The following is a 26,745-nucleotide window of genomic DNA, read 5'->3' on the forward strand; positions in this document are numbered from 1 at the left end:
TTGCCTCAAATCACATGGCCGGCAAGTGGGGGACCTGGAATTCCATCCAGGGCTTGACTCCAAGGTCTGTCCTCTTAGAGAAGCTGCGTGTATATAGGAGAAATGACGGCTGCTGAACTAGGGGGGAATGTTCTTTCTCTCTCTAGGATTGGGGGGGGTGCCTTCACCCCACATAGACTTGCCTATGTACGTATTACCTGAGAGTATTGGCCCAAATGATAAATTAGGAAGTTTTTTTTTTTGTTTGTTTTAGGGAGGCATCCTTTGCTTTACAGAAGGATCCCCTTCGGGCTCTGTTTAATTACCTTCTGGAGGGTGTTTTAAATAGGCTCTGTCTCTGCTGCCTTTAGAGGTTTGGAGAAGCAGCTTGGAAGGAGGCAGAGGGGAAGGGGAGTGAGCCAGACTGGGGGCGGTTGCTCCTCCATCTGGGGTCTGGGTGCTGGGGGTATGTCCTTCTCCGCCCCTGGAAGGTGGGGCTTTTCCTTCGACATCCTGCTGGGCGCCCACCCTCTGCCCCTCCCCTGGCCTCTACACTGGGCTTCCAATAGGTTCAGATGGCAGCTCTGCTGAGACACTGGCCATTTGTGAAAGCAGCCAACTTCTGCATTGTTCCAGCAAACTCTCACCCAGACCGCTTCGCCCGTCCCTGCTCTGTCCTCATTGCCCAAGCTGAGAAACCAAGCAAGGTCCAAAGTCTCACGTCCACCCTGGTTTGTTGCTGCAGTGAGTAAGGTCCAAAGGATTGGGGCCACACATTTTTATGGTCCAGCACAAGTACAGAGTGCATGGGCTGAGCCCAGAGCAGACACGCCATGTCGAGGAATTTGCAGATTAAAGGTTGAGGAATTTGCAGGTTAAAGTGCAGCTGCTTCCCAGGCTGAAGAGATGCCAGGACTCCCTGTCCTAGATTCTCAGTGTGGCTGGACTGTCCACTGCCCCTCTTTGCCTCCTGTCAAATGCCTTACAGCCCAGGATGTCCCTCGCCTGTAACCTGCGTGCAGCACTGGCTTGTGAGCCTTCAAGCTAGCAACCAGCTCTTGGCTTGTGGTTCTGCTGCCGTTCCTGCCTCTAGCATGTGACTCATGGGACCAGGGGGTCCCAGAGAAAAGCCCAGACCCAAGGCGTCAGACCCAAGTCCTTGTCCTGTTCTCTCTACGGGCTGGGTCCAGCGTCATCACACAGCAAGGGGCCCTTCCTGCTCTTTCTCCTGCCTGATCAATTAAAAAAAAAAAAACTAAGTCCAGGGTGTGCAATGGCTTGCGTGGGAGACCGTGAACGTTAGTGGCTGAGCCAAAACCAAAATCCATGACCCTGACCGTTGTTGCTGCCGCCTGGAGATGGACGAGCCCAAACAAGATCAGGTCAGGACTAGGAATATTAGTTTAAAATGGAGATGTCCCTCCTGTCTCACCTGCCTGCTGATGTGGGAGCATTGCTGCACGTCACAAACACGATTTTAGCTTTCATTCCTTCTTCTGTCTCTGGAAAGGCCTCCCTGATATCATGGGAGGTGGTTTCCTATAATCCCCAAGTGGATTATCTTAGTCAGGGTTATACTAACTGCTGTAACAAAAAGATGTCAAAATGTATGAGCTCAAGTGAGGTAGAAGTTTCTTTCTCTCCCATCCGACCGTTCAAGTTCCCGGTGGGCAGATGGCTCAGCTCCACAGGATCACTCAGGGACCCAGCCTCCTTCCACCCTGTTCCTCCCCCACCTCCCTGGGCTGTCTTCTCTGCACGGCCCAGGCTGGGCTGCAGCCACACACTTGCTCCGGCTCACGGGAAGGGGACAAAAAGCACGGTTGGCGGTGGCGGGTGCTGCCAGGGGGAGGCCCTTCTCACGTCCCCTCAGGCGCCGCTGGGGGACTCAGTCACGTGGATGAGCCTCACTGCAGAGGAGGCCTGGAAATACAGCGCGGCGGGTCGGCCACCTGCCCACCACTGTTCTATTCTTTTGGAAGGAGGGGACATAGGTTTTGTTGGACACTTAACAGTCTGTGCCATAGAGGTCGATAAAGACTTTAGAAGTTGTGCACCCTATTTCTATTTTTCTAGTGGTTACTCTTAATTTTTTACAATTATTTTGAATGGGGAACATATGAACGATCTGCAGACTTCTAAAGCTATAAAACGAGTAGAGGATAAAAAACAAGTTTCCCCAATTGCTCCCTTCCTCTCCCTAGAGTAACCTTTAGTTTCTTCTGTATCCTGCCAGAGACCTCTGCATACATTTATCCTTTTTCTTTACGTGATGATGATGTGATAATAAGTTCAGGGAAATTCACTGGGGCACGGTCATAATAGTAAAAGGTGGGGCAGTCACAAAAGGACAAATGCCGTATGATTCCTCTTATATGAAATAGCCAGAGTGATCAGATTCACAGAAACAGAGAGGAGGGTGGTGGGTGTCAGGAGCTGGGGGCGGGAGGAATAAGGCGTTGGGACTTATTGGGTACGGAGTTTCAGAGGGGGACTGGGACAGCATTCTGGAGGTGGATGATGGATGGCAGAACAGCAGTGTGAATGTACTCAATGCCACTGAGCTGCCACTTAAAAATGGTTAAAATGGTAAATGTTCGGTTACGTATACTTTTCCACAAGAAAAAAAAAAAAGACGGAAAAGAGCCTCAAAGGCTACTCATAGGGTACAGTTTCCGATATAGTCATCCAAGGTTTCTGTTAGGAAGCAGAGGGCTGCTCTCTGCACACCGATATGGAAAGATCTCTACAACATACAGACGCTTCAAGGGACACAACGGCGTACGCCAGTGGGCTGACATCTAGAGACGGGTGCAGGTGGCAGGCAAGAGTGGGGATTCTGGAACCAGACTGCTGGCGTGCAGATCCCAGGGCTGCTGTGGGGCTTTGGGCAAGTCGCGTACGTTGCGTGTGCCTCAGTCTCCACATCTGTGAAGTGGGGGATAGACTAGTCCCTGCCTCCTGGGGTTGTTGAGGAGATCAGGTAAGTCACTGTGTACGAAGCCCTCAGAAGGACGTGGGACACATCACGCTAGTTCGCTAGACGTGAAGGAATGAGCGAGGACGAATGAATCCGAGTCAGAGGTCATGAGCCGTCCTTCTGGCTCTGCCCGAAACCTTGGAGGTGACTCTGAGCTTCGGTTTGCTCGCCTGGCCTACACAGCAGCCTTCTGAGCGTGCGAATCGGATAATTGACGGGAGGGAGGGTGCTCAGCCAAAGGGAGGGTCATGGAATTGGCGCGTGAGGCTGTGTGTCCGCCTCGTCTCTGTGGCACCGGCCTGCCCGGGGCCGTGGGTGTGGTGGTGCCGTTGCAGGGTGGGGAACACGTCTGTAGCTCTGGCCTTGCCTGCTGACACCCCTGCCGAACTCCTGCCTTTGCCTGTGAGCAGCATCCCCTGCCCCTCCCACCCCTGCTCCTGGGTAGGGGTGAGGGAGGCCGCCCTTGACCCTGTGGGGCTTGGACGTGCCCATGGGTTGCCAGCAGTGTGCTGCTCAGCTGGACTTGGGCAGGAGGGGAGCAGTGGGTACTGGCGAGGGGCGTTAGCCCCCGGGCTGCAAGGAGGAGTTTCTGGAATCCCAGGATGATGTCAGCTAACTCTCTTCCTTCTCTCGTGCCTCAGGCCTTGGCAGTCACTCCGGCCAGACTGGACATCAGTCTGCTCCAGAGGCCCCTGGAGAGGAAGGAGAACATGAGCCTGGAGGCCAGGAGGCCTGGGGGCCCATCTCCATCCTGCCACCAGCCCCTAGGGCCCTGCTGAGTCACTTAGTCTCTCTGAGATGAGTTTGCTTCTCTGAAAATAATCTGTCCACCTCACAGGCGTGTTGTAGGAATAAGACAGTAGAGATGAAGTTGCTTTGAAAAATAATTTTAAGTCCGTTAAAAAAATATTGCTCATTTGAATGACCTCTCTGTTTCAGGCATTCACGGACACGTTCTACGGGCCGAGTGTCTTAGATACACACATCTCATTTCAACCTCTGTGTTAGTCAGGGGGAGCCAAGCACTGCAACAAACAACCCCAGATTTCAGGAACTTACATACTAAGGTCTGTTTCTCTCTCCTGTCAGAGTCCAGTGCTGTTCAGAGCCTGGGCACATGCCATCATCCAGGGCCTGGGCTCCCTCACCTCATGGCTTTGCTGCCCCACCAACCTCCACTGGAGCGTCTGCGGGAGGCTGTGGGGCCAGGCCTGGAGGTGGCAATGTCACCTCCACCCCCATAGCCAGCACCCCTTCGTGTGAGCCTACCTGACTGTGAGGGAGACTGGGAACACGGGCTTCGCTGTGTGCCCAAAGGGAAATGCAGACTGTCGGGGAGCACCCAGCATGCCTCTGCCCTACTCTTACAACCATCCGTTTTACTGATGGAGGAACTGAGGCACACAGGCAAAGTACTTTGCCCAGTGCCACACATCCAGTAAGTGATTTGAACACAGGCCTGCCTGGTTCAAATACCTGTTCTTTACACTGTCCTTTGATGTCTTAGACCAGTGTTTTCCATAAAGGCTGTTCATCAGAATCATGGTGAATTCCTCCCTCCCTTCCTTCCTTCCTTCCTTCCTTCCTTCCTTCCTTCCTTCCTTCCTTCCCCTTTCTTTCTTTCTTTCTCTTTCTTTCTTTCTTTCTTTCTTTCTTTTTCTTTCTTTCTTTTCTTTCTTTCTTTCTCTTTCTGAATTGTATGAAGAGATCTTGCATGTTTTTTTTTTAAATAAAATTTTAATTTTAGAATAGCCTTTGATTTTCTGTATGCCCAGCACTGTGGGAGATGCTGGGGGGACAGCCTTGGAACACAGGCTCCTGCCTCCAAGGAGCTGGACCTAGAAATGGGAGATTCTGATCCTGGGTGGGAAATACGGGGTGTCAGGAGTCTGTGCACAGGGCCTGGGGTCACACCGAAGATGGTGCTGGGATTGGAGGTGCTCTGAGTAAAGGCACTTTCTGAGCAAAGGGGGGTCAGCCTTTTATCACTTTGTTTTACCTCTTTGCTGTTATACTCAGACTTACCTTCTTTGGCCAACAGCGATTCTGTATTTGGTTTTTCTCTCTTCATTTCCCTGTTTCCATAATTATTATTTTTAAAAAATTGACCACTTCTAATCTTCGTAGGTCTGCAATCACAAACAATCAAATATATTTGAAATGTATCTAAAATAAGGGTAATTAGGCTGTGAATTAAGGGTTGAGGGACTCTGGCGTGAGTCAATGCATAAACGTGAATACATCGATCTTACGCTTCTGTTTCTGCTACCCGGTGGCTTTCTGCAGCTTCGTTTATATTCCACAGACGGCACTGCCGCATACCTGAAGTGTAACGGACCCGTTCTGTTGTAACACTAACATCAACTGCTGGCCACCTCCTCCCTCTCATACCTTCTTGCTCCTTTAAAGATACACTGCCTTGCTTTGCCCACATGTAAATTTTATTTCCTATGTTTTCTTGATTCTGAAAGATTTATCTTCTCACATTTTAAGTCTCTCAAATGGGATGAGTCTTTTAACGGGTGGAGGTCTTGGGATTATGTTACAGTTTCCCTTCTCAGTGGCACATGATAGTGTATCTTAGGATCGAGGATATCTTAAATGAGATACAGTGTGTATATCATTTGAAGGAATTGGCAATGGTTCTGTCTGTCCAGCCTGTCTCCCACGCTGTGCTGTAGAGACAACCTCACCGCTCATTGGCAAGCAACTTTCTTCTCCTTGCAACCTTCTTATAACAACTCCAACAATAGGGGTACTAACACCCATAGCAGTCAGCAGCGGTAAAGCACCTACTGAGTGCCCGGCACTACTCCAGGCACCTTTCCCATACCTCTTCCACGATGGTGGAGGCACAGCTATTATTCGCATTTGACGGATGTGGAAATGGAGGCTCAGAGGAAGGAGGGGCAAAGCCGGGAATCCAGGCAGTCTGTCCAGCTTTGAAAAATCCATGCTATGCCGCCTCTAGTGATTCTGGGAGACAACTGAAGTGTCTTCATTGAGATCAGGGCTTCATACCTGGCCGTACCTTAGAATCAACTAGAAAACTGCTGGAAGAATTTCTCAAGTAATTTGACAGTGCAGCCAGAGTAGAGAACCCTTGGTTTAGATGATCTGCGTGAGGTCCCCTGGCTCTGCTGTCCTGGGATCCCTGATACCACAGCCCCAGGGAAGCTGCCAGGCCTGGGGGCGCCAGGACAGCCTGAGCCTCTTAATGCCCTTCAGAGCTGGATCTCTTGGTTTAAAAAAATGTGGCTTATGAGACCTCAAATTGATATGTGCTTTTAATTTTTCTCCTTTATTTTGTTTTTCTTCTTTTTTTTCTCTCTCCCATCCTTCCTTCCTTGCAGCTCTGGAGTGCACAGAAAATCAAGCAGGTAATTCAGTTTTGGATTCATTTCCTTCCCTTGCCCTGCCCTGTCCTGGGGATTCATGGCCATGCTGCTCAGCCTTTCCCCTCCCATTAGCCCCCAGCTTCCAGACCACCTGCCTTGCCCTTCCTTCTTCCCCAACACCCAGGGCCTGAGTTTCTGACTGCCAGAGCTCAGGCCCCTTGCCTTTCCCTGGGCCCCTGAGCTCCTTCCTTTTGAGGTCCTTCTACGAAATCCTTCTTACGTGCTTAGTAAATACCAGGCAGGGGGACAGAGGACCTGCAAGGTAGACGCGATCCCACTCTCCTGCATTCAGCTTTGAGCGTGAGTCAGGAAAAGCCCTGCTGGTGGCCCACGTTTTGGTTTTCTCTTGCTTTGAACGGTGGGAAAGGACTGATAGGGCAGTCCTTCTGCGGGGAGCTCCCCTTTCCCTCCTTCCTCCCTCTCCTGTCCCCCTGTCCACTCCCCCCCTCCCCACAGTCACCCTGTGCTCTGTTCCCTGCTCTTGCCAGGCTATTCTACACCCAGATACCAATGAGAAGATCTTCATGCCTTTTAGAATGTCAGGTAAGCCCCTGGGACCCTTCTGATCCTGCCCAGCTTTGGGTGCTGACTACGGTCCCAGCTCCGGGAGCATCCCACGGCAGCGAGCCGAGAAGGGCCAGAACCTGTGACACATGTGGCCACATTTGCACCTGCATGGTCACCTTGGCTCAACCTTACAGACCTCTGGCCAGGTCTCAGAATCACCAAGTGGGCTTTAAAAAAAGGCGCCTGTCTGCTGTTTCTGCCTGAGCAGTGGGGGTGGAGCGGAGGCTTCCACGGGGGAATCTGGCGCCCCCGCCCCCGATATACACTGCTCACTTAGTGGCAGCCTCAGGGTGACACCGTATTCCGGATTTGGGCAAGCCCTGCCTTCTGTGAGCCACTCCTCCCTCACCGACCTGTGCACGCTGTGCTTTCCTTCCGAACCAAGCTCCCTTAAAGGCACTTAGTCCCCAGGCGCCCCCGGACTCCAGAATGCAGGCGCTGCATTTGCTCGAGTGCCCACACATGGAAGGTGGATCCCCGTTCTGTGCAGACCAGTGGCAGAGGGGGTGGGGTGGGAGAGTGGCCAGAACATCCCTGCCCCCGGGAAGTCCCTGCCCCCAGGAAGTCCCTGCCCCGCGGTCACTAGAGGGAGAGTTCTGCATGCGCGAGCTGAGTAGCCTAGAAAGCTTGTGTATGCACCGTGCCCAGGGCTAGCGTGTCTGTCCTGCCTGTAGCTCTGAGAGGCCACAGGCCTCGTCCAGAGTCACACAGCACAGGTCAGACTCACACCAGAGTGCTGGTGTCTACTCATGCCATTTCTCCCTGCACTGGGCCACTCTTGGAGGGCTGGGTGGAGGGCTGCTGACTGCTGCCTTGGAAAGTCCTCAGGGGAACTGGAGAAAGGGTCTCTGTCGAGGGCTCTTCTCAGCTGGGTCAGTCAGGATCCCCAACCCCAGAGAGCCTGACCTCATGTGGGTGAGAGAACAAATAGCGACGTGACATCATTGTGTCCACTGAGGCAGTGAGCGCCCAGTGATCCCCCTTGCTCAGCTGTGAGGAGCTGCCAGGCAGCAAAGGCTCGAGCATCTTGTAGCCATGACTGTAGGTGCTTCCGGTCCCTGCACGGGGCCATCGCAGGCTCTGTCCTGGCGCCCGGATTCTGTTGTCATTCTCCAGTCAAACCTTGGATCTGTCTCCAGAGGAATGTGGGCATAGAGTGACAGCTCATGTGCACGCACAGTTACACACACTCAGGATGTGAACGTTTACCGTAGAGAACTCAGATTAGCGTGGTCGTCTGCTCTCGCGCCTCCAGCTGACTGACTGCCATAAGTCAGAGGTCAGGGACACAAGGCTGCCCGCTGACGGCAGGGTGGGGGCCGTGGAGGGAGCCTCCCACAGTCCCGGGGCGGTGAGCACTGAGGGAATGGTGTGCTCCCCTGCCCTACTGAGGATGTCTAGCCAGGGTACGAGAAAGTTACAGACTACCTCTGGCACATAGAGGTACACATCTCAAGTGTGTGGGGAGTGCCCTTTCCAGAATCGGTCATGAAAGCAGGGAAGCAAAGATGTGTGCTAGAAAGGCAAGGTGAGAGGAGGAGGACATTCCAGGGGCTGTGAAGACAGCGTGGGTTGTGTAGTGAGTGTTGGCCGGGGACGGCCGGGGACGGTGTACCTCATGGAGGAACACTGAGTGTAGCGTGGTGGCCCCCCCAGCAGTGGGCAGCCCTGCCCTCAGCAATGGGCTCTGAGGTTTGGAGGGGAGTAAGAATTGTCTGGCTAAAGGGGGACAGAGAGAGGGCGGTGGAGGGACGCAGAGGAGCCCTCTATCCTGGGGAGGGCTGAGCCAGGAAAAGGTCTGGGGGCTGGAGGTGCCTCGTCGGGGCCATTGACAAGACCAAACCCAGAACTCTCTTCTGGTGTCTCTGTCGAGAGGTGGATGGGGTGGAGTGGGGTGGGACCGGAAGACCTGACCCTCTTCTCTCCCCCTCAGGTTACATTCCTTTTGGAACGCCAATTGTAAGTATGACCTTCAAAGGGTTTTCTTTTCTAAAACATTTTTTAATGTGTAACTTTACATCATTGCTCATAAATATTTGAGCTGTTGATTTAGCATACATTCCTGGAGGGGAATTATCAGATAAAGTGGCATGTAAGTCTTTTTAATTCTCTTTGACGCGTATTGTCAAATTTCTTTCCATAAAGGCGTGCGTGCCGATATGCACTCAACACAGAGCCTCGAAGTGCCTTTCTCCCTGCACGCTCCCATCCCGAGTATCGTCACTAGGACGTGCTAGTTACAGGGAAGTTTCCCCCAAAGCTTAGGAAGTCAGAAAATAAGCACGCCTTCTAAAACCTAAAGTTTAAAGTGAGAAAGGATTCAGTATTCTTTTTGCTTAGTTTTGGAATCAGGGTTAAGTTTGCTCTTTTTAAAAAAATGTATGTATTAGAGCGAAACTAATGTACAGGAAGTTGCACTCATCCTAAATGTAGCGTGGTAAGTTTTCACAAAGCAAGCACGTGCAAGTAGCGCTCACTTAAGTAGATTTCAAGCATTAGCGGCATCTCAGGAACCTCTCCTGCACCCCTCTTTCCCACAGGGAATCACTTTTCTGACTTCCTTCACTGTGTTCCATGGCCAATCCTGAATTTTTTATAAATGGAATCATCAGGATGTACCTGTTTTGGTCTGGCTTCTGGAGACTCATCCATATTGTTGCATGGGGTATTAATTCGTTCTTTTCTCGTTGCTGACTGCATCATATCCCCATTGTTATAACTATATCAAAAGGTATTTATCCATCCTGCTTTTGGTGAATATTTGGAGTTCACAACAAACAGTGCGGCTTAGAACATGATTGTACAAGTCTTTTAGAAAATGTTTCCCCTCATTTCTTCTGGATGATACCACAAGGTTAAAGAGAGAACAATGAAAGGCAGTGCGTGATCCTAGAACTGGGGTCAGGCCGGGGGGGAGGGGGTGTGAAACGGTATGTGGTCTCTTGTAAAGTGAAACATAGACTTCCACCCAGTGGGAGCCTTCAACCATGCTTTTAGGCATTTACTTCAAGAGAAATGAATACATGTGTCCACACGAGATCTCTACATAAATGTTTATAGTCACTTTCTTCATATTAGCATAAAACCGAAAACAAGAAAAGAATGACCAACAGAGACTAAAACCATGAGTGAAAAACTGATTGAGAACAGAGTCATTTCCTAGGCTCCAAGTTTCCTATATATTTCGTAGATGTCGTTCCTTCTGTATTTATTTGGGGGCCCCCTCCTGTAAATAAGAGCTTTTCCCTCCTCTGCCTCCCCCTTTAATGTTTCTAAACTGGTCAGTGGTCAGTGCATTCTGCAGTGTATTCAGTTGGTAACAATTCACTTCTGTTATTATTCACTTTGATACACAGCTTGTGCCAAATGTGACGAGTGGTATCCCTTTAAAGCAGCTTCTCTGTCCATCTGACGTGTCCTCCTTATCCTTTGAGAACGTCGATGCTTTTGGCACAATATGTGGCTATTCCGGACTCCTCTTGTAGCTTCTGTGCCCCAGTCCTGGAATCATGCATTTCTCCAGAGAGCTCTTATTCCGTTCAGAGGGGAATGGCATTTGGACACCAAGATCTGAACACGAGGTGTGCTCACTGTTGCCGGAGCGTCGTTGTTTCTAGGCCCTCTTAGCATTCCGAGCTAGGAAATACAACTTCAGAGTGATGAGTTCATGCCAGTAATTCCAATCCAGCATCTTAGAGGTCTTGCCCTCCTCCCATTCCGTAGTTCTCTCTCCCTTCTGCCTGAATGAGAATCCAGCAACCATATCCGTACTCGCTTGTCGGATCTTACACACGAATGAAAGAATTTCGGAATTGCCACACCAACCCTACTCCCCAAAAGTGTACTAAGTGAAACTCAAGACTTCTTTGAAGTTCTTTCCGTTCTTAGAATATATCCTACTGAGAGTATATAGTCGGAGACTTGTGTTCAAAAGTTGTTTGAATTAACGGGTTTCTTCTGTGTGGTTGTGATTTTTTTGATATGCAGTGAGGTTTACTTGTCGTCGTTGGCATTCAGTTTTAGTGGCTTCCCTGTTCTTATTGATTTCTTTTTGGAAACATGTAAAATATTAACATCGTTCAAAAGTCAAAGCTATACAAGAAAGGCATGATAAAATTTCCATTCCCTTCCTTATCCCTTCTCTCTCCTGCCCACCCATCCTCTGTAGGTAAACAATTTCATCCTTCCTATTTCTTTTTGTAAAAATAAGCAGATACAAACATATTTCCCCTTCCTTTTATACAAAAGGTTGCATTCTATGTATACTCTTTGCACAATGTTTTTTCCACTTAATGACATATTCTGGAAATCACGACCCATCAGTTTATAGAGGTCTTCCTCATTCTTTTTTTTAAATAGCTATATGGTAGTCTACTATGTGGAAGTACCATAATTAATTCAGCTAATTTTTTGCATGTGGACATTTAGACTATCTCCACTGTATTGCTATTATGAATAATGCCGGAATGGGTAATCCTGTGCATGTGGTTTTAATACTGTTAGAGATATGTCTTGAGGGTAAATTTCTAATTTCTGTGAGAGGACTAATTAAATAGACGTTTCTGGAAACACTGAGCAGGAAAAAAGAAGATGCAAATAAACATATTAGCAATAAAAAGTACAATAACTATCGATAGAATAGAAATTTAAAAGATCGGAATCCACTGAACGATCTGGGGTAATTAATTTGGAGACCTGGAAGAACAAGACACATCTCTGAGAAAGTATAGCTTCCCAGAGATCACCAAGAGGAAATAGAGAATTTGAATAGACTATGAATAGAGAGAAATTAAATCAGGTGTTTAAAATATATGCACCTTGGGGCGCCTGGGTGGCTCAGTCGTTAAGCATCTGCCTTCGGCTCAGGGCGTGATCCCAGCATTCTGGGATCAAGCCCCACATCAGGCTCCTCCGCTGGGAGCCTGCTTCTTCCTCTCCCACTCCCCCTGCTTGTGTTCCCTCTCTCGCTGGCTGTTTCTCTCTCTCTGTCAAATAAATAAATAAAATCTAAAAAAAAAAGAAAAAGAAAAAAGAAAAAAATAATAAAATATATGCACCAAAGAACAAACAAACAAAACATCACCAATAGACTCCCATAATATTCCAGGTGACTACTCTCAAAAGAATAGCCAAACTCAATTTTCATTAAACTCCTAAAAGAGAATAAAAAAGAGGAAGTGTTCCCCAATTCACCCATGAGGCACTCTGAGACAAATACCAAAGAAGTAAATGGAAGAAAGAAAAATTATAGGCTAATATCACTTATGAAATTACATCTAGAAGTCTAAGTGAAATAATAACAAGTTGATTCCAGCAATGCATTAAAACATGTCATCACCAAATAAGTTTTACCAAGAATTACCAGCAACATTAGAGAATGTATTACTATAGTTCATCACATTAACAAATTGAAGGAGAAATGTGACAATCTTGGTAGATTTAGAAAAATCATTTGATAAAATGAGACATAACTCCATTTATGATTTTTATTTTTAAAAAGAGCAGATTAGCGATCTAATGTTAGAATCATCAGCATCCTCGAGGGGGTGGAGAAAAACAGAGGTCTAGAAGAGATATTTGAACAAATTGTAGCTGAAAACTTCCCTAATCTAGTGAGGGAAACAAACATTCGTATCCAAGAGGCAGAGAGGACCCCTCCCAAGCTCAACCATGACAAACCTACGCCACGTCACGTCATAGTGCAATTCGCAAATATTAGATCCAAGGATACAGTATTGAAAGCGGCCAGGGCAAAGAAATTTCTCACGTACCAAGGCAAAGGCATCAGAATTACGTCAGACCTGTCTACACAGACCTGGAATGAGAGAAAGGGTTGGGGGAGCATTTTTAAAGCTCTTTCAGAGAAAAACATGCAGCCAAGGATCCTTTATCCAGCAAGGCTGTCATTCAGAATTGATGGAGAAATAAAGACATTTCAGAATCGCCAGTCACTAACCAATTTCGTAACCACGAAACCAGCCCTACAGGAGATATTACGGGGGGTTCTATAAAAGTAAAAAGGCCCCAAGAGTGATACAGAACAGAAAGTCACAGCCAATACAAACAAAGACTTTACTGGCAACATGGCAACATTAAAATCATATCTCTCAGTAATCAGTCTTAATGTAAATGGTTTGAACCATCCCATAAAACGCCACAGGGTTGCAGATTGGATAAAAAGAAATGACCCATCCATTTGCTGTCTACAAGAGACTCATTTCAAACCCAAAGATGCATTCAGACTGAGAGTAAGGGGATGGAGTACCATCTTTCACGCAAATGGACCTCAAAAGAAAGCTGGGGTAGCAATTCTCATATCAGATAAATTGGATTTTAAACTACAGACTATAGTTAGAGATGCAGAAGGGCACTATATTATTCTTAAGGGAAGTATTCAACAAGTGGATATGACAATTATAAATATATATGCCCCCAACAGGGGAGCAGCAAGATACACAAGCCAACTCTTAACCAGAATAAAGAGACATATAAATAAAAATACATTAATAGTAGGGGACCTCAACACTCCACTCTCAGAAATAGACAGAACACCCTGGCAAAAACTAAGCAAAGAATCAAAGGCTTTGAATGCCATACTCGACGAGTTGGACCTCATAGATATATATAGAACACTACACCCCAGAACCAAAGAATACTCATTCTATTCTAATGCCCATGGAACATTCTCAAGAATAGACCATGTTCTGGGACACAAAACAGGTCTCAACCGATACCAAAAGATTGAAATTATCCCCTGCATATTCTCAGACCACAACGCTCTGAAATTGGAACTCAACCACAAGGAAAAATTTGGAAGAAACTCAAACACTTGGAGACTAAGAACCATCCTGCTCAGGAATGACTCGATAAACCAGGAAATCAAAAATCAAATTAAACAATTTATGGAGACCAATGAGAATGAAAATACAACAGTCCAAAACCTATGGGATACTGCAAAGGCAGTCCTAAGGGGGAAATACATAGCCATCCAAGCCTCACTCAAAAGAATAGAAAAATCTAAAATGCAGTTTTTATATTCTCACCTCAAGAAGCTGGAACAGCAACAGAGGGACAGGCCTAATCCACGCACGAGGAAGCAGTTGACCAAAATTAGAGCTGAAATCAATCAAGCAGAAACCAGAAGTACAGTAGAGCAGATCAACAGGACTAGAAGCTGGTTCTTTGAGAGAATCAATAAAATTGACAGACCACTGGCAAGACTTATCCAAAAGAAAAGAGAAAGGACCCAGATTATTAAAATTATGAATGAAAAAGGAGAGGTCACGACGAACACCATTGAAATTGGAAGGATTATTAGAAATTTTTATCAACAGCTATATGCCAATAAACTAAGCAATCTGGAAGAGATGGAATCCTTCCTGGAAACCTATAAACTACCAAGATTGAAACCGGAAGAAATTGATTCCTTAAACAGGCCAATTAATTATGAAGAAATTGAGTCAGTGATAAACAACCTTCCAAATAACAAAACTCCAGGCCCGGACGGTTTTCCTGGGGAATTCTACCAAACATTCAAAGAAGAAATAATACCTATTCTCCTAAAGCTATTTCAAAAAATAGAAACAGAAGGAAAGCTACCAAACTCATTCTATGAGGCCAATATTACCTTGATCCCCAAACCAGGCAAAGACCCCCTCAAAAAGGAGAATTACAGACCGATTTCCCTAATGAATATGGACGCCAAAATCCTCAACAAGATACTTGCTAATAGAATCCAACAGTACATTAAAAGGATTATCCATCACGATCAAGTGGGATTCATACCTGGGATGCAAGCGTGGTTCAATATTCGCAAATCAATCAGCGTGATACATCATATCAACAAGAAAAGACTCAGGAACCATATGATCCTCTCAATCGATGCCGAAAAAGCATTTGACAAAATACAGCATCCTTTCCTGATTAAAACCCTTCAGAGTGTAGGAATAGAAGGTACATTTCTCAATCTCATAAAAGCCATCTATGAAAAGCCTACTGCAAATATTATTCTCAATGGGGAAAAGCTGGAAGCCTTTCCCTTAAGATCAGGAACTCGACAAGGATGCCCACTCTCGCCACTATTATTCAACATAGTACTAGAAGTCCTTGCAACAGCAATCAGACGACAAAAAGGGATCAAAGGTATTCAAATTGGCAAAGAAGAAGTCAAAATGTCTCTCTTTGCAGATGACATGATACTCTATATGGAAAACCCAAAAGAAGCCACTCCCAAACTATTAGAAGTTATAGAGCAATTCAGTAACGTGGCGGGATACAAAATCAATGCTCAGAAATCAGTTGCATTTCTATACACGAATAACGAGACCGAAGAAAGAGAAATTAGGGAATCCATCCCATTTACAATAGCACCAAAAACCATACGTTACCTTGGAATTAACTTAACCAGAGACGTAAAGGACCTATATTCTAGAAACTATAAATCACTCTTGAAAGACATTGAGGAAGACATAAAAAGATGGAAAGATATTCCATGCTCATGGATTGGAAGAATTAACATAGTTAAAATGTCCATGCTACCCAGAGCAATCTACACTTTCAATGCTATCCCGATCAAAATACCGAGGACATTTTTCAAAGAACTGGAACAAATAGTCCTTAAATTTGTATGGAAACAGAAAAGGCCCCGAATCTCCAAGGAACTGTTGAAAAGGAAAAACAAAGCTGGGGGCATCACAATGCCGGATTTCGAGCTGTACTACAAAGCTGTGATCACAAAGACAGCATGGTACTGGCACAAAAACAGACACATAGACCAATGGAACAGAATAGAGAGCCCAGAAATGGACCCTCGGCTCTTTGGGCAACTAATATTTGATAAAGCAGGAAAAAACATCCGGTGGGAAAAAGACAGTCTCTTCAATAAATGGTGCTGGGAAAATTGGACAGCTACATGCAAAAGAATGAAACTTGACCACTCTCTCACACCATACACAAAAATAAACTCCAAATGGATGAAAGACCTCGATGTGAGACAGGAATCCATCAAAATTCTAGAGGAGAACATAGGCAGCAACCTCTACGACATCGGCCAAAGCAACCTTTTTCATGACACATCCCCAAAGGCAAGAGAAACAAAAGATAAAATGAATTTATGGGACTTCATCAAGATTAAAAGTTTCTGCACAGCCAAGGAAACAGTCAGAAAAACTAAGAGGCAGCCCACGGAATGGGAGAATATATTTGCAAATGACACTACAGATAAAGGACTGGTATCCAAGATCTACAAAGAACTTCTCAAACTCAATACACGAGAAACAAATAAACAAATCAAAAAATGGGCAGAAGATATGAACAGACACTTTTCCAATGAAGACATACAAATGGCTAACAGACACATGAAAAAATGTTCAAAATCATTAGCCATCAAGGAAATTCAAATCAAAACCACACTGAGATACCACCTTACGCCAGTTAGAATGGCAAAAATAGACAAGGCAAGAAACAACAATTGTTGGAGAGGATGTGGAGAAAGGGGATCCCTCCTACATTGTTGGTGGGAATGCAAGTTGGTACAGCCACTCTGGAAAACAGTGTGGAGGTCCCTTAAAAAGTTAAAAATTGAGCTACCCTATGATCCAGCCATTGCACTACTGGGTATTTACCCCAAAGATACAGACGTAGTGAAGAGAAGGGCCATATGCACCCCAATGTTCATAGCAGCAATGTCCACAATAGCTAAATCGTGGAAGGAGCCGAGATGCCCTTCAACAGATGACTGGATTAAGAAGTTGTGGTCCATATATACAATGGAATATTACTCAGCTATCAGAAAGAACGAGTTCTCAACATTTGCTGCAACATGGACGGCACTGGAGGAGATAATGCTAAGTGAAATAAGTCAAGCAGAGAAAGACAACTATCATATGATTTCTCTCATCTATGGAACATAAGAACTAGGATGATTGGTAGGGGAAGAAAGGGATAAAGAAAGGGGGGGTAATCAGAAGGGGGAATGAAACATGAGAGACTATGGACTATGAGAAACAAACTGAGGGCCTCAGAGGGGGGGGGGGGGGGGAATGGGATAGACCGGTGATGGGTAGTAAGGAGGGCACGTATTGCATGGTGCACTGGGTGTTATACGCAACTAATGAATCATCGAGCCTTACATTGGAAACTGGGGATGTACTGTATGGTGACTAACATAATATAATAAAAAATCATTAAAAAAAAAGAGCAGATTAGATTAATAATAGAGGTCTATTAAAAAAATAAAATCCCAACCCCAAAGCAAGCACCATTCTTAAAGATGAAACAGATAAAGGTAAATTCTTAATGTCTGGAACAGGGTAAGAATACCCAATATCCAACATTTTCCTGGAAGACTAACAAACACAGTAAGACATGAAAAAATAAATAAGTAGTAATAGGATTGGAAAGGAGGAAACAAAATCATTCACGAGGATAAGCAAACTATTAGAACTACTAGTTTTAAAAGCTCTCTGGATGTAAGAGCAGTATGCAAAAAATGGTTAAAAAAATTGTGGGAGGCCCATGAACCTATAAAAAACATCTAGAATATGATATATATATTTTAAAAAGACAGCATTTACAGTAGCACTTAAAACTATAAGCTACTGTAGCAACACTTTTCTAGGTATGTCTCCTGAGATAAGGGAAACAAAAGCAAAAATAAACTATAGGGACTACATCAAAATAAAAAGTTTCTGCATAGTGAAGGAAACCAACAAAACAAAAAGACAACCTACCAGATGGGAGAACATATTTGCAAATGATAAATCCGATAAGGTGTTGATATCCAAAATATATAAAACACTGACATGACACAACACCAAAAACCAAGTAATCCAATTAAAAAATGGGCAGAGGACCTGAATAGACATTTTTATAAAGAAGACATACAGACGGCCAACAGACATGTGAAAAGATGCTCAACATCACTCATCGTCAGGGAAGTGGAAATCAAAACCTCAATGAGATATCACCTCACACCTGTCAGAATGGCCAGAATTAAAAAGATGAAATAACAAGTGTTGGTGAGGATGTGGAGAAAAAGGAACCCTCGTGCCCTGTTGGTGGAAATATAGACGGGAGCAGCCACTGCAGAAAACGGTGTGGAGGTTCCTCAAAAAATTAAAACTTGAATTACCGTATGATCCAGTAATTCTCTTTATCCAAAGAAAATGAAAGCACTAATTCAAAAAGATACACGCAGTCCTATGTTTATTGCCTCATTATTTACAATAGCCAAGATATGGAAGCAATTCAAGTGTCCATCCATAGATGAATGGGTAAGGAAGATGAATGTATATATATATATGTGTGTGTGTGTGCGTATACACACACACACACACACACACACACACACACACACACACACCATGGAACATTATTCAGCCATAAAAAGGATGAGATCTTGCCATTTTTGACAACATGGGCAGACCTAGAAAGTATTATGCTAAATGAAATAAGTCAGACAGAGAAAGACAAATACCATACAATTTCACTTGTATGTGGAATCTAAAAAAAACAAAGCAAGGGCGCCTGGGTGGCTCAGTCGTTAAGCGTCTGCCTTCGGCTCAGAGCGTGATCCCGGTGTTGTGGGATCGAGCGCCACATCAGGCTCCTCCGCTGGGAGCCTGCTTCTTCCTCTCCCACTCCCCCTGCCTGTGTTTCCTCTCTCGCTGGCTGTCTCTCTCTCTGTCAAATAAATAAACAAAATCTTTAAATAATAATAAATAAATAAATAATTAAAAAAACAAATGAATAACAAACAGCAGAAGCAGACTTATAAATATAGAGAACAAACTGATTGTTAGCCAGAGGGAAGGGGGTGGGGGATGGGCAAAATGGGTGAAGGGGAACCGAAGATACAGACTTCCAGTTAGGGAATGAGTAAGTCATGGGAATAAAAGGTACAGCGTAGGGAATAGAGTCAATGGTATTGTAATAGTGTTGCATGGTGACAAATGGTAGCATCTTTCTCTCTCTCTTTCACTCATGCATGCACAAATATCCCTGATTCAGTGAATATTGTCTTGAATTCTACTCCATCTCATATCAATATTTCTATTCCAGTTTTGTTTATTTGCCTTGTAAATCATTGCCTACACCTTTATATGAGTGACATTTAATTTCTGTGTCGTCTTGTAGTGTATGTCTCCTGAAAAACTATATCTGAATTTTACTTCTTCGCCCAGTTTGAGAAAGAGTTTTTAATTTTAATAGTAAGTGGAACCCGTCCATATTTGTTCCGTCCCTGGTTATTGTGACCGCTTATCCCAGCCATCAAGCAGTTGGTTAGTTGGTTTGTTTATTAAGCTTTGCTGTTGTTTCCACTTCTTTTCCTGATTTGTGCTAGAGTGATCTTTTCCACAGTCCTTTGGTTTCTTAAGTAGTTTGGAAGGGGAAACATCCTACTTTTCTCTAATTACTATTCATCTGTAATATCTTACATACTGGTTCCATTATATTTACCCTATCAATATCAATAATTGAATAATAAATATGACCTTCTCAACCCTCCCCACATAGGAAGTGACTTTTCTTTTAAAAGATTCACTTATTTATTTTAGAGAGAGAGTGTGTGTGGGCACGTGAGTTGGGGGAGGGGTAGAGGGAGAGCGTCTTCAAGCAGACTCCCCGCTGAGTACAGAGCACAACTTGGGGTGCTATTCCATAACCCGTGAGATCATGACCTGCGCCACCCAGGTGCCCTGGGAAGAGACTTTTAACTTACCATTTTACTCCACTCTCTACCATTTTACCCATACACACCTGCCAAGATTTTGGAAATAATTTGAAATTTCATCAGATTTTTTAAAGCAAGGATGCTTAATTAAAACCTGTTTGAAACTTCGCAATTATTTAGGCTGTGTGTGTGTGTGTGTGTGTGTGTGTGTGTGTGTATTCTATGTTTGGCTGAAGCACTTCTTTGAATAATATTCAGAGTGTGTGGGTAATATACTTTTTGAGTCCTTGCATATCTGGAAACATCTTTTTTTTCTCTCTCATACATGAACAATAGTTGGCCTGATTCTCTTTTTCTTTGTAGGTAAACCTCCCCCACTCCCTTTGGGATCCTTTGGCATTTTTTTCTCTTTATCTTTGGAGCTCAGAAATATCCTCAGGATTAAAAAAAAATCTCTGTATATTTTATAAAATTATACAAGTAATACATGAATATGTTCTTTGGAATTCAAAAATACCACCAAGACTTTTTTAAAGAATATTTTAAAAGTTATACAAGTAATGCATGAATATGTTCTCTCAGCTCCGAATTCAAACAATGCAAAAAACGTGGACATTCCCCTGACAAGGCTCAACCCCAAATCTGCTTCCAGAAGTAACCTCTGTTAGAACGTTGGTGTGAACTTTTAGGCTTTTTTCTAGGTATTTGCATACATAAGAATCATCATTTAAACATTCTTTTCTGTTTTGTATTTTTTCCATTAAAAAATGTAACAGTATACTTATTTATCTACAATTAGCTTATTACACTTAGCAGTTTGCCTACATAACGATCTGCTTCATTCATTCATTTCTTCCTGCTGAGTAGTGTTCTCTCCCCTAGTGATGAATTTCTGTTGTTTCTGATTATTTGCTATTAGAAATAACAGTGCTGTGAAAAATCCTTGTGAACTTTTTGGACAAATATGAAGACTGCTCAAAGGCCCATTCTAGAAAGTGAGTTTGCTGTGTAGATGGCTATGCCCATTTACATTTTTGATAGCTATTGCCAAATTTCCTTTCAGGAAAGCTATATTTCACTGCACCTTAGTAACAATGGTATTTGTATTTTTAGACTTTTTTCTATGCCAACCCAATGGAAGAAAGGTAGCCTCTCCCTATGGTTTTAATTTTTATTTCCCTGAATACCAAAAAGATTGTGCTTCTTTTCATCTATTTATTTACATTTATATTTCCTCTTCTGTGAATTACCTGTCCATTCTTCAATTAGTTGTGTTTTCCTAATTGATTTGTAAGAGTTCTTTATATATTTGGATAATAATCCTTTGAATTATATACATTGCAAATCTCTTCTCCCAGCTATTTCTCCTTCACTCTTTGGTGTCTTTGTTGTGGAAACTTTTAAATATTGATATTTTTAAATATAATGATCTTCCCAGGGCGCCTGGGTGGCTCAGTCAGTTGAGCGTCTGACTCTTGATTTCAGCTCAGGTCATGATTTCAGGGTCCTGAGATTGAGCCCTGGGTCGGCTCCGAGCTCAGCTCAGAGTCTGCTTGGGATCCTCTCTCTTCCTCTCCCTCTTCTCCTTCCTCCCCATGCTCTCTGTCTTTCGCTCTAAAATAAATAAATAAGAGGCACCTGGGTGGCTCAGTCAGTTAAGCGTCTGCCTTCAGCTCAGGTCATGATCCCAGGGTCCTGGGATCCAGTCCTGCATCGGGCTCCATGCTCAATGGGGAGCCTGCTTCTCCCTCTGCCTGCCACTCCCCCTGCTTGTGATCTCTCTCTCTCTCTCTGACAAATAAATAAAATCTTTAAAAATATATATAATGACCTTTCCTTGGATTGGTTTTGAGTCCTGTCCCTCCTTTTCACCTCCATCTCCTTTATTAAAATAAACAGATTTGTGAGAGTCGTTTCCAGGAATCAGCTCCAGGATCTATTTATCAATCCTTCTATTTTCATCTCCTAACTTATTCATTTCTGGTTTTGTTTTTATGTCTTTTTCCCTCTTTTCCTTGGTGTGTTTGTGGGGTTTTTTGTTGTTGTTTTGGTTTTACTTTTTTACTTTTTACCTTGAATACTTTATTTATTCGCATTCTTTCTTTCTAATAAAAGTGCTTGGGGCTGTGAATTTGCTTCTGAGTATATCTAAAACCTGACTGTATCTAATATGTGGTTGTATATAGTGATCTGTATTTTTATTTTCTAAATGTGTTTGAAGTTATAGTTTTGAATCATCTTTAATCAATTCGATAGTCAGAAGAACACATTTTATTTTTTTTAAGATTTTATTTATTTATTTAGAGAGCGAGCAAAAGTGGTGGGGAGGGGCAGAGGGAGAGGGAGAGAGAGAATCTCAAATCAGACTCCATGCTGAGTGCAGAGCCTGACCCGGGGCTCGATCTCACAACCCTGAGATCATGACCTGAGTCAAAATCAAGAGTGAGATGCTTCACTGACGGAGCCACCCAGGTGCCCCCAGAAGAACACATTTTAAATCACAAGTGATTGGCCTTTTTAAAACGTATTCTTTTGTCAATATTTTCTACTTTGTTGTATTTTGTTATGACCTCTACAGTTCTGCCATTGAGATGTATTGTGGGTTTCTTTGTAGCATACTATATGCTTAGACCAGTTAGGATTAGGACCATCTCCATATTAAAAAGTTCAAAATAACAGTGGTTTAAACAAAATAATTTATTACTCTCTCATGTCAAAGAATTTTAGAGGTAGAAGGATCCCCATAATGCTACCAGGAACCCAGACTTCCATTTCTCTACACCATTCTCAATGCTGTCTTCTGTCATCAGAATCACCTCATAACCCAATATGGTTGTCAGAGTTCCAGCCATCACATCTACATTACAGGGAGGAGAAAGATAGAAGGATGTACTTCCCAAATGAGTCAGTTCCCTTTAAGGAGACTTCTTCAAAGTCTCACGCAACAGTTCTGTTTACATTTCATGTAGAATCCCCCAATTATAGGGATTCTGTTACTAAGAAAGAGGGAAGATGGCTAATATATAGGCAAGAAGAATCTGCCATAGTAATTTTAATAAATATTTCATCAACATTTGAAAAAGAAAAATACATCACTTAGCAATATCATCTCTTTACCAAGCCAGAGAAATTGAATTTGGGACTCATTTCCCCATAAGAGGCCAAATGGACCCTTACTTATACAATTAATGGCTGCCATTAACTGGGATGAAGTAGTTAACCCAAGGGACACCAGCACTGTCTCTGGTTCACAAGGTGTATTTTTTTTTAAAGATTATTTATTTATTTGATGGAGAGAGGGAGAGCACAAGCAGGGGAGCGGCAGGCAGAGGGAGAGGGAGAAGCAGACTCCCTGCCGAGCAGGGAGCCTGATGCAGGACTTGATGCCAGGACCCTGGGATCATGACCTGAGCCAAAGGCAGAAGCTTCACTGACTGAGCCACCCTGGCGCCCTCAGAAGATGTTATTGATGACACCCCATCATTTTCTACTCTCTTCTTCCTACCCAAGCAAGTCAGTTATTTCAGGGTCAGTAGAGCCTTGCAGGCATCCTGGGAACGTGGGTGCTGTCCCCTCTTGTGTGGTTCAGGGGTTTACTGCTGAAGCAGATGCTCTGAATGTCCTCGGAGGACAAATCCTCTCCCAGCCTGGAGCAAACATCCCTCTGTGAATAAATGTGTAGGGTATGAGAATAGGGTGCCCTGGCCCTGAGATCCTAGGGACACTTGATGGAGGTGAACGGGCAGCATGAGCTCCGGCATCTCCCAACAGGCCTCAGTGGCAGCCAGGGTCAAAATGACAATGCTCACCTAGCCCCACTTCCTAGTCCCAAATATTCACATCCCGGCATTCAGAATAGCTGGCCCAGGTCCTGTGAGGAGTCGTTGGACGGGGAGAACCGGTAGCCTTCTATCTTGGCACTTTAATGCAGGTAAGCAATGAGAGGGCTTACGGCCCCATTCCTTCCTGGGCCACCGCCTTGCCCCTCGTGGAAGGAGCTCTGTGGTTGTCCCAGCCCTTCTACCAGAGCCTGGCTCCCACTGGCCACCTCAGCTCCCCTAGACGCCCCCCCCCCATCGCCTGGTAGCACTGAACATCTCAGCAAATGCCTGGTCTGAAGGGGAGTGAAGGTTCCAGTCCACACCTTAGGGAAGCCCCTGGTGTGACAGAGTGAGTAAGAAATATATACATGCAGAAGCCACTAAAGTGCTTACCAAAATAGAAATGGGGTGCTGGCGAATGTGCTAGCAACTGGGTCCCTGAGCGATGAAGGGAAGGGGTGATTAAGGCTGGCAGATGCCTCAGCTGAGATGCTTCTGGAAACAACATCCACGCTTCCTGCCTAGGTGAGCATCCCGGTCTCGACCCCCGTGCGGTTCCCGCCTTGCCTGAGAGTAACCCCGCCCCCACCCTGCTCACTCTTCAGAGCTCAGGAGAAACGAGCTGGTTTTCTCCCAGAGGCTGGTGCCAGTTTAGTCAGCAGATTTCACAGATCCACTGGCACCCATGTAGTGTCTTATTTTAAGCTTAACATTTGAAGATGGGAACTTTTCCCCCTTTGGTGTGTGGCAAAGAGATCCCAATTTATACATAAGCACGGTGGCTAAGCCAGTGCCCCAAGGCTGTTCCCGAGGCTGGTGCGGTTCATGGCACCTCTCCTTCGGGTACCTTCCCAAAAGAACCCCGCCAACCGTGGCTGCTTGTAACTGGCAGTTCTGTCCCAGGTTTCCACTAAGCGGTGTGCGACCCCGTCCCTTCCGTGCACACGTGGCCGGGGAGAGGCAGGGCCGCTGTGGCGGTCCCCCTTCTATCCTCTCCGCGTTTCCCCAGTGGCCAGCCCGTACCCTGCACCCTTGGCTATCAGAATGTCTCACATGCCAGGACCTGGGTTTCTCTTGTGGGCCTGGGCTCCTCCCAGGGGCTCTCTGTGCCTCCCTCCTCTGCTCTGAGCTCCTCCTGACACTGCTGTCCTCCTCTCCCCTCCCCCTGTCACTTTTGAACCCTTGAAACTCAAGGCCCCAAGCCCCCATATCCAGCTGGGAGACCGAGGAGGGCAGACCGGAGAATCCAGTCAGTGTGTCCAGGGGCCTTGCGTTACATCCAAACCAGATCCCCGTCATGGGACATTCAGAGCTGGGATTCTATACGCTGAGCCCTGTGGGTTTTAACACCGCAGATGTGCATGTGGACTTAGAAACCTCCGGAGGTGCCGGTGTGGGTCACTTCGTCTCCGGGGGGGAGGGGTAGACCACGGAGGGTTCACTTTGCGTGAGGATTTGGCTGTGTCCCAGAACCTTCCTGGTGTCTCCCTACCCTCCTCATCCCAGACTCTGCTTTTTCACACATTTAAATGCCAATCACAATTTTCTTCCTGGCCTACCTCCATTGTAAGCCGCCACCAGTCAGTTGGGCCAGGTTTATACCCTACAAGAGGTGTTGCTCAGTTAAGCTAGAATTGACCGGTCAGGGGCAAACATTCACTTGACAAAAGATAGTCTCTGTAACTGGCCGGGATCCTTTAAATAGCACCTCTCATGCGCTGAAGTGTTACTTTTCAGATCGTTAGCCACATAAATCAGAAGATGGAGACAAAGTAGAAGGAAAAAACAGGCAAATTGTTGAGCACTGGGGCCCGTGGCAGGTCTTTCAAAAATGAAGAGGAGCATTTTAGAATTGAGTGAGTCAGTACGGAGGAACCGGGTATGGTGCCAGGGGACTGTCACTTCACCAGTGAGGACTCCCAGGTATGTGATAAGCGAACGCTGATGTTCTCACCCCTCTGAAGCTTCTGGAAGCTCTCGAGAAAGACTTTAAACAGATTCTTACTACTGAGATGAATACTGCAAAGAAGGCAGGCCGAGTGCTGGGGGAGCGTAGGACAGGGGACCTAACTCATCTTGAGGGCAGGGAGGGCTTCCTGGAGGAAGTGACAGCGGAGCTGAAACCTGGAGGGTGAGGAGAGATTAGCCGCGTAGAGGTGGGGTAGAGGTGACAGGGACAGTTGCTGGACCCCGTGCTGTACTCTGTGCTCATGCCCTGAGGTGTCACCACCCCATTGTTTTGACACACTGTTTCCTCTCTGGATTTTCTGTACTATTAAAACATCTTTCTCCTATCCCTCGAGTCAGTTTTGCATGGGCAGCAGCCAAAGACATGGGGGCTGCTCTGTTCTCTCTTTCTGAGCCCCACTATGACAGGACGCAGAATTGTGACCAGCGGCCTTGCTCCCCTGTCTTCAACTTCAGCTGTTCCCGGCCCACCTCTGGCCAAGCAGCTCGGGATATTTGGTGGTGCCTGTCTCCCTGATCGAGACCTTATCTCTCTGCAGAGGTTAGAATACTCTGATGGAGGAGTCCTGGAGTAAAGTTGTGATTTTTCTTGTGGGCCAGTTGCCATGTGGGTGCTGTTGGCCCCATTCTGGATTCTGTCCTGAGACAAGGCTCGGGCACAAAGTGCCCTTCTTCCCGGACTGGCCGGGGCAGCCCCGGAGCTGGGCTGTTGGTCACCAGGTGGAATGATAACGTAGGCTGCTCAGGAACCAACATCACTAGTGAAGACATAGTTCAAGTGTGTTCATAATGGTGCAGAATTTTGGACCACAAAGCACAGCATATTCACTCTTCACCTATGGCAACCCCTGTATTAGACAGCTATTGCTACGACAGTGCTGTGTAACAAACATCCGCAGAATTTCCATGGCAACCATAAGCATTTATTCTTAGGGCTCTGCGATTACCTGGGGTTCAGCTGGTCTCCACTGTGCTTGACAGAGGCAGTCCTGCTTCTCACCGCAGGTCTGGGGTCAACTGGGAGTCAGCCCCCACAGCTGCGCTTTGCTTCCCATGCCTCTCACCCTCCTTGGACCAGGACACTAGTCAGGGTGTGTCTCCTCATGGCCATGTTAGATGCATAAGACGGCCCACAGAAACATGGGTGCCCTCTGAGGCCTGAGCTGGCATGCTGCCACATCCTCCCACATGTGCCTGGCCACAGCAAGAAGTATAGCCAAGCAATGCCCAGAGTGTGGAAATACATTCTTCCCATGGCAAGGGTATGAATGCAGGGAGGAGTCAAGACTCGGGACAAAAGCTCAATCTGCCACTCTCTCCAGAGGCCCACACCCCCATGCAATTCGGACTTTAATAAAA

General features: G+C 45.6%; 1 protein-coding gene across 1 annotated transcript in view; it reads left to right on the forward strand.

Annotated features, from left to right (window-relative positions):
* The window catches only part of SFXN5 (sideroflexin 5), a 114,993-nt gene that overhangs the window by 30,599 nt on the left and 57,649 nt on the right, over positions 1-26,745 (forward strand). Inside the window, exons 4-6 of the mRNA XM_008700487.2 lie at positions 6,313-6,339; positions 6,846-6,900; positions 8,858-8,883. Of these exons, the coding sequence (XP_008698709.2) occupies positions 6,313-6,339; positions 6,846-6,900; positions 8,858-8,883 (108 nt within the window). The remainder of the gene's footprint in view (positions 1-6,312; positions 6,340-6,845; positions 6,901-8,857; positions 8,884-26,745) is intronic.

The sequence above is a fragment of the Ursus maritimus genome, unplaced genomic scaffold (assembly GCF_017311325.1).
Source record: "Ursus maritimus isolate PB19 unplaced genomic scaffold, ASM1731132v1 scaffold_6, whole genome shotgun sequence".
NCBI lineage: Eukaryota > Metazoa > Chordata > Mammalia > Carnivora > Ursidae > Ursus > Ursus maritimus.